Below are 12,758 nucleotides of genomic sequence, written 5' to 3' on the forward strand. Positions count from 1 at the left end.
TTAAAAAAGATTGTCTAATTATTTAAAGGAATGAAATCTAGGTACATGCTGGACACAACTACAACATAATCAAACAGCCTGAAAGTAAAGGGATATCCAATTTACAAGAAATATGGAGGAGAAAACAACACATTAAATGACATCACAGAGACTCAATTAGCAAAACTCAGACTCTGAAAAACACTTCAGAACAAATATCTTGTTTCTTCAACAAAGAAAACTTCCAGGAAGAAAAAGGAGAGAAGGAACCCAGAAGTTAAGAGACTTATAAGCCATCAACCAATGGCCACTTATAGATCTTGCCTGGGTTCCAACTGTAATAATTAAAAAGCTTTTTTTTTTTTTTTTGAGACGGAGTCTCGCTCTGTTGCCCAGGCTGGTATGCAGTGGCATGATCTCGGCTCACTGCAAGCTCTGCCTCCTGGGTTCAAGCAATTCTCCTGCCTCAGCCTCCTGAGTAACTGGGACTACAGGCACCCGCCACCACACCAGGCTAATTTTTGTATTTTTAGTAGAGACACGGTTTCACCATATTGGCCAGGCTGGTTTCGAACTCCTGATCTTGTGATCCGCCCGCCTCAGCCTCCCAAAGTGCTGGGATTACAGGTGTGAGCCACCACGCCCGGCCTAAAAAACTATTTTTTGAAACGAGACAATTGGCAACATTTGAACCCTGATTAGATATATAAGTATATTAAGAATTTTTTAAAGGAGTGTAAATATTATTGTGCTTATGTTTTAAAAATGGACCTGATCTTTTAGAGCTACATATAAAATATTTATACATAAAATAATGTACTGTCTGGGTTTCATTTCAAAATAATCAAGAAAAAGGTGGGAAGAGTTGGTGGGTGTGGGTGGGTGTATAGGTAAAAAAGGGATTGGCCATGAGTTGATAATGATTCAAGTTTGTTGTTCAGTATATGAAAGTTAACTGTATGATTCTGCCTTCTATTAAAATAGCATAGAAATTTTACATAAAATTTTAAAAAATAAAACATATCAAAAAGATATACCAGAACACAGAGGTAGTAACGTTCGTATTAAACAAAATTGACTATAAGTCAAAAAGGACTATTGAGGATAAAGAGGATTATTACTTAATGATAAAAGAGACAAAATCCAACAAGAAATATAACAATCCTGAACTATATTCACCTTATAACCTTAAGATGAATGTAACAGATTTACAAGGAGAAATAATACCACAATCATTATGGGTAATTTATAATGCAACCTTCTGAGAAAAGAATGGATCAAGCTGACTAAAGAATCAGAAAAAATATAAAAAATCTGGACAATACAATTTAGAAGCTTGACCAAAGGGAGATATATACACATACACTACATACAACCAACAGAAAATGTTTGGTCTCTTCAAATAAATGTGGAACATAAGGTAAAAACTGACTATCCTCAGCCACAAGGGAAATTTTAACAAATATCTAAGGATTGATATCATTATACACATCAGCTAATCAAAATGCAATGAAAATGGAAATCAACCACAAAAACATAGCCCAATATTAGAATGCTTAATATTTAGAAGCTAAAAACTCCTTTTACAAGCTAAAGAAATCATAATGTGAACTACAAACTATGTAGACCTGAACACCACCAGATGATGATGAGTATCAACATTCTTGTCTAGGTCCATGCAGGAACATATTCAGCCTCAATTACACATATTAGAAAATAAGAAAAAAATAAAGTTAGAAAAAAGCCAACAAGTTAATCCCCCCAAAATATAAGAAATAATAAAGATTAATGAAAAAGGAAACTGAGAAACAAAGAGAATTAACAAACATTGGTTTTTGAAAAGACTAAACTGACAAGACTGAATGGGAAAGAGAACACAGGTATGAACCACAGACACAGCAGAAAGTAAAAACAACTATTCTAATTTCATTCTTTCAATAAAAAATGAAAAAACTTAATACCTCACCACTGCCTGGCCATTTTACCAGAACCTCAAATTCCAGCTCAGCTGATGATCACAGACAAACAGCAACCTCAGCACAAAGTTCTGTGCAATCCTCAGCACTATGAGGCCAATGGCTTGGAATCCACAAAAACTGAGCTCCAGGCCACACTTGCCCCATCCTGGTATAAAATCCAGAGGAGGTTATTGCCTTCTCAAAAAAAAAAAAAGGGGCTGTGAGGTGGAAGCTAATCACATTACAAAAAAATAATCCTACTCTGAAAACTGGGAAGCTTATGATTTAAGCTCACATATGAAAACTACTCCTACTTCTGGCACTCCACAAAGCAATGCTTATTCTTTCAGGTCAACTAAAGCAAGACTTCAGCCAGCCCCTACAAACCTTCTTCAGAAATGCTAATGGTTTTTGAAGCTAATGTTTTTTTGAATTCAGGGCCAGAAGAGAATTCAATGTGATCCACTGGTCCAATCTGTAGAAAAAACACACACAACAAAACAATGGTAATACTTTGATAATTTCAAAATAACAAACAGTTTTATGTAAGTTTTAAACACTTGCATTAATGCAAAAGTGAAAGAAATGGGATTAAATCCAATATAAGCTAAATGGTAGGGATCAATAAAGCAGAGGAAATTTTTACTTATTTGTAGCTTAACTGAGTTATAAACTTTTAAAAGGCTCAGGAAAATTGTATCATAAAATTTTAGAATGAAGAAGAACCTTAATTACCATCTAGATAAATTCGTATTAAAGATGAGAGAACAAAGCCCAGAGAGACTCAATGACTTTTTTAGTGGCATAACACGGTTAACCTAGGTCTTCAAGACTACTTACTACTCAGTGTCTGCCCAGAGTATCCCTGGGCCTCTTCCAGGACTATAAGCTGTTTCCTTAAGTTAGGCAAGTGAAGATGTTTGTATTTATGTGTACATTATAATAACGTGAGAGCATTTAAAAATATACCAAACCTGCTGGGCCCAGTGGCTCACACCTGTAATCCCAGCACTTTGGGAGGGTGAAGCAGGCAGATCACTTGAGGTCAGGAGTTCGAGACCAGCCTGTCCAACATGGCAAAATCCCGTCTCTACTAAAAATACAAAAATTAGGTGGGCATGGTGGCAGGTGCCTGTAATCCCAGCTCATCAGGAGGCTAAGGCAGGAGAATTGCTTCAACCTGGGAGGCACAGATTGCAGTGAGCCAAGATTGCGCCACTGCACTCCAGCCTGGATGACACAGTGAGACTCCATCTCAAAACTAAATTAAATAAATAAGTAAATTATTGTGTGTGTGTGTGTATGTGTATACAAAATTAACGTTATTTCCTTCAAAGTGGTCATTTTAGAAGACTAAATACCCTCTTTTTCCCTGGGAGATATGTTCCAAGACCCCCAGTGGATGCCTGAAACGGTGGGGGAAGTACCGAACCTTATATATAGTTGTCCCTCAGTATCCATGAGGGATTGGCTCCTGACATCAAAATCCACAGACTCAAGTCCCTTATATAAAATGGTGCAGTATTTGCATGTAACCTATACACATTCTTCCCATATACTTTAATCTCTAGATTACTTATAACATCTAATACAATGTAAATGTTAAATATTAATAGTTGTTATGACGTATTGTTCAGGAATGACAAGAAAAAATCTGCACATGTTCAGTACAGATGCAACCATCCTTTTTTGTTTTTATTAAATATTTTCAATCCACATTTGGCTGAACTGTCAGATGCAGAACCCATGGATATAGAGGGCCGACTGTATACTATGCTTTTTCCTATGCATACATACCTATGATAAAGCTTAATTTATCAATTAGGCACAGTAAGAGATTAATAAGAGCTAAGAATAAAATGGAATGATTATAACAATATACTGTAATCAAAGTTATGTGAATGTGTTTTTTTCTGTCTCTCAAAATATCTTCTTATACTGTACAGAGGGTAACAGAAACCTCGGAAAACAAAACTGCAAATAAGAGGGGACTACTGTACATAAGAGCTTTGAGCAAATGCTTTTGGAACTCTTCCTTTGAAATTGTCTCCCAACCTTGTACCACAATTATAAATAACTGTTCTAGTGGTGAATCTTTAGTATATAAATGTGATTTTATTAGTGCCAGAATCAAAACTAAGATAGCAAAGACAACCATTAAACAAATATTTATTAAATGCCCACCATGTGTAGCAAAAGACATTGTCCCTACCTTCGAGTCTTAAAAGGCTTGAGAGAGGAGCCCTATCAGAATTTTTGAGAGCCTTTTCAAAATGCCAAGTCACCTCCACCTCCCCAACAGATTCAGCAGGGATAGAATGTATACTCTGAAAAAGCATCTGAGTGATCTTGACATGCACAGAAGTCCAAATGCTTAATGGACTCAGATATGTGGAAATTCCCTCCTCCAACTCCTGCTTTGGCTGGCTTCCTCCTGAGTTTCTTATGACTTCAGACTGTTCTCAAGTCTTGTTGAATCCTCATCCTTCCAAGGCAGTGTTTCCACAAGATTCTTTACTCTCTTCTTTTCTCCTCTATGTGCTCTCCCTGAGGAGCGCCTATGCTATCATGATTTCAACTTCCTCCTAACTGATTACTCCAAAATCTGTACCTTCAGCCCAGTTGTAGCTCCTCAGCTGCTTTTGAGGAACTGCCTACTTATCTCACAGCACCTCAAATTTATCATGTCCCTGATAGAAATCATTGTGCCTCCCTCCCCCAACACACGCGTGCACACACACACACACACACACACACACAAACTCTTCCTCTTCCTTAGTTTGGAAAATGGCTCCACCATTCACCCAGGCTGGAAATCTGGACACCACTGTGAATCTCCGTTGTCTTCTTCACCTTCCCACAGCTTATCAATCTCTAAGTCCTGTTAATGCCTTCCCTCCATTCTTACTGCTCAAATTCAGGCATATTGTTATTTCCTGCCATGGATATTTAGTGGATTTCAAACACTTATCAGTGGACCTGGTATAGAGCTACCAGCATAAGAATCATTTGTGAAGCTTGTCAATAACACAGATTCCAGGGCTCTAACCAGACCTAATTAAAATCAGAATTTCAGGGAAATGGGGCCCACGAATTTGCATTTTTAACAAGTTTCCTAGATGATTCTAATGGGCAGCCATTAGATTTGGAACCACTGTGACCCATGTGGTCTCCTTGTTCCCAGGCTTATCCTTTCCAAACTACCCTCCACACTACTGTCTGCATATCTGATCATCTCCCTTCACCGTTTAAAATTCTTCAGTGGTTGCCTACTGCCTGCTTATAGGAGAAAATCCCAATCGCTTGACATGGTAAATGCTTTCTGTTCCTCCTTGTCTCCCCTCTCCTACCTCTACTGCCAGATGTCTTAAAGTCCAATCCCACTAACTTCTACCTCTAAGTAATGCTCATACAGCTCCCCAAACACTCTATGCCATTTGGTACCTTTCTCCTTTACTCACAATATTTTGTCAGCCCTTCTTTAATTAACTGATGAATTCCAATTCATTACCAGCTCGAGTCACCTCTACAAAGCCTTCTCTGATGCCACAGCTTCACTTACCCCATCCAGTCACAACACGCCAGGCATATCTATGTGCCTCATCAGACCCAGTATGTATGTATTTATTGGTATATACATCTATCTTCTTTTATTAGATTTTACACTCCTTGAGAGTAGGTACTATGCCTTATTTATCTTTCTATTCCTAGAATTTAGCACAGGGCCTAATATGCAGTAGATGCTCAATAAATGTTTGTTGAAGGAATTAATGATTCATGAACTCTTGTGAGAGTGAGCAAGCCAGGATCAAGACTAGGTTTGGGTATAAATCAAGTATCTGGCTATAGATAATGACTACTAAACTAGCTCAAGAGGCAATTTCAAAAGAGATTATTTGAAGTAAGGAGTTCCAACAACTGCTTTGATGCTGAACATTTATTTGGATGCGACAGATCTAAATCTGGGTTTAAAAAAACCGAAAGCAGGCCAGGTGCAGTGCCTCACACCTGTAATCCCAGTACTTTGGGAGGCTGAGGTGGGAGGATCACTTGGGCCCAGGAGTTGGAGATTGGCCTGGGCAACATGGTGAAACCCCAAATCTACCAAAAAAAAGAGGAAAACCACCAAATAAGCATCATAATATCATTACTTAGTATTAACATTTTTAGCAGTAGTCCTGCCTCATATCCTTTCAGTATAGTTTCACATATGCTTAATCTTAATTTTTAAATGTGTTAAATATTTGGATTAAAGGTGTACTATAAACCTAATAAATACATTTTTTAAATGTCAACATGCTAGCAACCTGGAATATTTGTAAGGTAAGTCAATAATGGAATTCTTATCCTGCAGACTATTTTGCATTTCCCAATATTAGACTTTAAATAGATCCAATGCCATCCCCATCAAGCTACCAATGACTTTCTTCACAGAATTGGAAAAAAGTACTTTAAAGTTCATATGGAACCAAAAAAGAGCCTGCATCGCCAAGTCAATCCTAAGCCAAAAGAACAAAGCTGGAGGCATCACGCTACCTGACTTCAAACTATACTACAAGGCTACAGTAACCAAACAGCATGGTACTGGTACCAAAACAGAGATATAGATCAATGGATCAGAACAGAGCCCTCAGAAATAATGCTGCATATCTACAACTATCTGATCTTTGACAAACCTGAGAAAAACAAGCAATGGGGAAAGGATTCCCTATTTAATAAATGGTGCTGGGAAAACTGGCTAGCCATATGGAGAAAGCTGAAACTGGATCCCTTCCTTACACCTTATACAAAAATTAATTCAAGATGGATTAAAGACTTAAACCTTAGACCTAAAACCATAAAAACCCTAGAAGAAAACCTAGGCATTACCATTCAGGACATAGGCATGGGCAAGGACTTCATGTCTAAAACACCAAAAGCAATGGCAATAAAAGCCAAAATTGACAAATCGGATCTAATTAAACCAAAGAGCTTCTGCACAGCAAAAGAAACTACCATCAGAGTGAACAGGCAACCTACAAAATGGGATAAAATTTTCGCAACCTACTCATCCGACAAAGGGCTAATATCCAGAATCTACAATGAACTCAAACAAATTTACAAGAAAAAAAAACCCCATCAAAAAGTGGGCAAAGGACACGAACAGACTCTTCTCAAAAGAAGACATTTATGCAGCCAAAAAACACATGAAAAAATGCTCACCATCACTGGCCATCAGAGAAATGCAAATCAAAACCACAATGAGATACCATCTCATACCAGTTAGAATGGCGATCATTAAAAAGTCAGGAAATAACAGGTGCTGGAAAGGATGTGGAGAAATAGGATCACTTTTACACTGTTGGTGGGACTGTACACTAGTTCAACCATTGTAGAAGTCAGTGTGGCGATTCCTCAGGGATCTAGAACTAGAAATACCATTTGACCCAGCCATCCCATTACTGGGTATATACCCAAAGGACTATAAATCATGCTGCTATAAAGACACATGCACACGTATGTTTATTGCGGCATTATTCACAATAGCAAAGACTTGGAACCAACCCAAATGTCCAACAATGATAAACTGGATTAAGAAAATGTGGCACATATACACCATAGAATACTATGCAGCCATAAAAAATGATGAGTTCATGTCCTTTGTAGGGACATGGATGAAATTGGAAATCATCATTCTCAGTAAACTATCACAAGGACAAAAAAACCAAACACCGCATGTTCTCACTCATAGGTGGGAATTGAACAATGAGAACACATGGACACAGGAAGGGGAACATCACACTCTGGGGACTGTTGTGGGGTGGGGGAAGGGGGGAGGGATAGTATTAGGAGATATACCTAATGCTAAATGACGAGTTAATGGGTGCAGCACACCAGCATGGCACATGTATACATATGTAACTAACCTGCACATTGTGCACATGTACCCTAAAACTTAAAGTATAATAATAATAAAATAAAAATAAAAATAAAAAAGACATTTAACTTTGTTTTTTTTTTAAGAGGCAGGGTCTTGCTCTGACACCCAGGCTACAGTGCAGTGGCACAATAATAGCTTACTGCAGCCTTGAACTCCTGGGCTCAAGTGATCCTCCCACCTCAGCCTCCCAAGTAGCTAGGACTACAGGTGCACACCACCATACCCGACTTATTATTTTTTTTATGGAGATGAGGTCTCGTTATGTTGCCTGGGCTGATCTCAAACTCCTGGCCTCAAGTACCCAACCATGGTCTCATTTAACCTATTATGTGTAACATAATATTTGTTCTTTAATTCTTTTGATATAAATTGTTCTTCCTTTTAAAAAAAAAGGACAAAATGTGTAAAATAATTTTTGAGACTTCCTATTTTATTTAACTACCATTATATATAAACATTAATTTATTTTTTATGTCTACCTTTTATAGAAAACTAGGCTGGTGTGGTGGCTCACATCTATAATGCCAGCACTTTTGGAGGCCAAGGCAAGACTGCTTGAGGCCAAGAATTTGAGGCTAGTTCAAGCAAAATAGGGAGAACTCGTCTCCACAAAAAAATTTTAAAAACTTAGCTGGGAGTGGTGGCGCACACCTATAGTCCCAGGTACTCAGGAGGCTGAGGTGGGAAGATTGCTTGAACCTGGGAGGTCGAGGCTGCAGTGAGCCATGGTCGCATCACTGCACTCCAGCCTGGATAACAGAGCAAGACTATGACTCAAGAATAAAAAGAAAAAAAGATATGAAAAATTTCTAAGGAACTGATTACTAACTCTCTTATATAAAATATTTAAAAGAAACGGACAAAAACTCCAAATAGGACAATAATATTTGTAAAATCATAAAATCTTTCAGAGAAAAATGATCATTACAAGTGGGGTTCCTTTAAAATCACATTCTAGTTTTGTAATTCACGTATTTCTTTTCTTGGTAGGAAGCATGGGTTTACTTCCTTTTTGTGTGGGAGGACTCTAGAAAAAGCTTTATTTAGAGCAGAAGATCAACTGAATAGCCCTATATCTACAGAAGAAACTAAATTTATACCTTAAAATGTCCCAACAAACAAAACTTTAAGCATCTTCAGGGAAGATGGCTTCACTGAATTCTACCAAACATTTAAGGAAGATATAGTACCAATCCTATAAAAAATTTTCCAAAATATAGAAGAGAGGGTAATATTTTCCAACTCATTTTATGATAATAGCATTATACATGGGTTTACTTCTTAAAAGCTTAAGGTAATGGTTCTCAACTGAGGGTGATTTTGGCTCCCAGGGAACATTTGGCATTATCTAGAGACATTTTTGACTGTTAGAACTAGGGAGCAGTGCCGCTGGAAACTAGTGGGTAAAGACCAGGGATGCTGCCAAATATCCTACAACGCATGGGGCAGTCTCCCACAACAAAGAATTACCTGGCTCAAATGTCAATAGTGCTGAGGTTGACAAACCCTAGCTTAAAGAAAACAAATTTCTCATTATTTTGAAAAATCAAGTATCCAAAGTTATATCACACTACAAATCTAATAATTCAGTTGCAAACAAAAAACTAAAAATAAAGGTAGTCTACCTTATCACAATGTAGATCTAGCATTTCAGGCTTGGGGAAATCCTGCTCTATGTTTTCAGCAATGTTCTGTATTGCTAGCAACTGCTCGTCAATTTTCTGAAGCTTAGCAGTGAGATGCTCTAGTCGGTGAGCTGCAGAGCTTGGTGCAGGGCAAGCTGCAGAGACACCTTGCAGCCGTTTCCACAATAGATAATCTTCCGCAGAGTCTGACTTTGTGCTCTGTCCTTTTAATCGGAACTCTGGTTTTGGCAGATCTAAATATTAATAAGAATAAAAGCGGAATTGATTATAATTAAAGAAGAGGTATTATTGATGATCTCATTTTTTAATGACTTCATTTTAAACCAACACGACACTACTTTGCAAATCAGTTTTAATTAAATATACCTAAAAATTCCTTTTCAGCTTCTTGATTTCTGGGATAAGAATACGTAAATTACTACAACAAAGTTCCACACACAAGGAAGTCTGAATATTACTTTTATCCCTTGCTACAAACATATACTTCATCAAAAAGCAACTTTAATATTTTTATGACTTTTTCAAATTCTACTTGAAAACCAAAAACATCACACGTTAAAGGTTGGCCCCAATATTGGCTATTACTGACTTTATATGAGATCTCAGGCAAACATTAAACCTCCTAAAACCAAAATAAAAGTCAATGACTCTTCTTATTCTTAAACTCAGTTGATTCTTCTCCCAAATTTGCAATACTTCTTTTTTTTTTTAAGAGATACAACCTCGCTTTGTCATCCAGGCTGGTCTGAACTCCTGGGCTCAACCAACCCTCCCACTTCAGTCTCCCAAAGTGCTGGATTACAGGCATGAGCCACTGTGCCTGGTCTGCAACACCTTTTTCAAATGCACTCTTTTTCTGATGTCGGGGTCTCCTCCTCACTGTATTGCTCATACTTCTTCTTCTGCCATCCATTCCTTTTACCCATCAGTACTTCCTGGGCTGCCAGCCTCAACTCACTTCTCTACTCACTCTTCCCACTTTCTCTGAGTTATGTCATTGATGAAAGATCCCAAATCCATATGGCGCTCTTTCTTAGCTCCAGCTCCTTATATCCTGAATATCCCAGTTAGGTTGTCCCATAAGCACATAAAAATGAATTCATTGCTTCTGCCCCTCCAAATTGCTCCTTCTTCCTTGTTCCTCAGCTCAGCAAATAGCACCACCGTTCAGTTTCACAAGCCAGAGACCAGAAAGTCACTCAAGGCTCCTCTCTTTCCTTCAGATCCAAAGCGACAACAAGTATTGATGATTCTAACTGCTAAACACCTACATTCTTCATACCACTACTTGGCTGAAGCCTTCACAATAAATAGACCCCAAATCATACTATCTGTAATTTATCTCTATCCTATCTAGTCCGTCTTCCACACCAGGCCCAGAGAGATCTTTTAAAAACAGAAATCATGTTCTTTTTCTGTCCAAAACTCTTCAGTGTGTCTCCAATGACTTCACCTTAAAAGTCCAAATGCCTCCATATGACAGACAATGGCACACATAATCTTTCCTCTGTCTACCTCTCCAGCTTCATCTCTTGCTATTTCTTTAAACAAACAAACAAAATACTACTCCATTTGACTCCAAGCATAATGAACTTTAATTTTATTTTCTTTTCTTTGAGACATGGTCTTGCTCTAGCACCCAGGCTGGAGTGTAGTGGTGAGATCTTGGTTTACTGCAACCTCTGCCTCCTGGACTCAAGCAATCCTCCTGCCTCAGCCCCTTGAGTAGCTGGGACTACAGGTGTGTGCCACAACACCTGGCTAATTTTTCTATTTCTTGTAGAGACAGGGTCTCACTATGTTGCCAAGGCCGGTCTCAAACTCCTGAGCTCAAGCAATCCACCCGCCTTAGCCTCCCAAAGTGTTGGGATTACAGGCGTGAGCCACCACACCCAGCCAAACTTTAATTTTCTCAAACTAAGCAAGTTCCATTAACTTACTGCAAAATCTATTCTCTCTGTCTGATAAATGAAATTAATCTGTAGCTTATGGTCATTTGAAATGCTGGCCTAAGATACTCAGGGGTCACAGAGAGAAAAGTAAAACGTATCTAAGCTATTAAATGACAGAGCTGGGATTCAAATCCAGGTCTGTTCTATTTGAATCTAAAAGCCAGGCTCTTTTCACTTTCCCACATACTTCCCCTGTCTGTCTGAAAGATTGCTAGCTTCATACATCCTCCATCCACCACTCATGCACCTTAGCAGCCCCATGACAGGAGAGAGAAGATGAAGGCTTTAAAATCTGAAATGCTGGCACTTGTTTGTATATGCAGCTGTAATACACATGCCCTAACACATCCAAACCCATCCCTTCCTTGCTCCTCATGTCTCCTGAGTGCCCACTGTCATTATACAATAATCAGGCAGAGCTAGACTCTGTGCCCAAGCATCTTGCAACCACAGGGCTGACTAGGTCCATACCTCACAACCACTGTGGCACCTAGGGGAGACTTAGGTTTCTGTTGCAGGAAGTCTGATTGCATATTGGATTAATCTAACCAGTCACAGGATGTAGTAGCTTCAGGTTGTAGAGGGATATTCTTCTAGGCTGGGTGTGGTGGCTCATGCCTATAATCCCAGTACTTTGGGAGGCTGAGGTGGAATGATCACTTCAGACCAGGAGTTTAAGACCAACCTGGGCAACATAGTGAGACGCTGTCTCTATAAAAAATTTTAAAAATTAGCTAGGCATGGTGGTGTGTGCTTGTAATCCTAGCTACTGGGAGGCTGAGGCAGGAGGATCCCTTGAGCCCAGGAGTTCAAGGCTACAATGAACTATGATCACACCACTGTACCCCAGCCTGAATAGCTCAGCAAGACTCTGTCTCTAAAAAACAACAACATACACATATATATATGTATTTTATTAAAAATTTTAAATATCCATAGTCTTCTAAATCTTGCAAAAAGTTACCATAATGCAACCTGACTATAAAACTGAATATTTATAAGTACTATTGAATTGCATACACCTGGCCACAAAGATGGAAACAACAGACACTGAGGACTACAAGACGGAGAAGGAGGGAGGAAAGTAAGGGATGAAAAACTACCTACTGGGTACTATGCTCACTACCTGGGTGATGGGTCCAATCACACCCTAAACCTTAGCATCATGCAATATACCTATGTAACAAACCTGTACATGTGTCCCGCATTTGAAATAAAAATTGGGGAAAAAAGTACTGTTGGCTACCATGCCTGTTTATTTTCGGTGTGCTATTTGAGAATTTCCCACCTTTTACAATATGAG

At 38.6% G+C, this 12,758-nt stretch overlaps 1 protein-coding gene across 16 annotated transcripts in view; it reads right to left on the minus strand.

Moving 5' to 3' along the window:
* Window positions 1–12,758, minus strand: part of CPLANE1 (ciliogenesis and planar polarity effector complex subunit 1) — a 149,939-nt gene that overhangs the window by 39,646 nt on the left and 97,535 nt on the right. For all 16 annotated transcript variants that reach the window (XR_008525217.2, XR_008525216.2, XR_008525215.2 and 13 more), the window contains 2 exons: window positions 9,483–9,736; window positions 2,325–2,412 (listed from right to left, as the gene is read on the minus strand). Coding sequence is in view for 13 of the 16 variants with exons in the window: in XM_063724087.1 (XP_063580157.1) it covers window positions 2,325–2,412; window positions 9,483–9,736 (342 nt within the window). In the remaining 3 variants the exon portion in view is untranslated. The remainder of the gene's footprint in view (window positions 1–2,324; window positions 2,413–9,482; window positions 9,737–12,758) is intronic.

Source organism: Pongo abelii, chromosome 4, assembly GCF_028885655.2.
Source record: "Pongo abelii isolate AG06213 chromosome 4, NHGRI_mPonAbe1-v2.0_pri, whole genome shotgun sequence".
NCBI classification, from domain to species: domain Eukaryota; kingdom Metazoa; phylum Chordata; class Mammalia; order Primates; family Hominidae; genus Pongo; species Pongo abelii.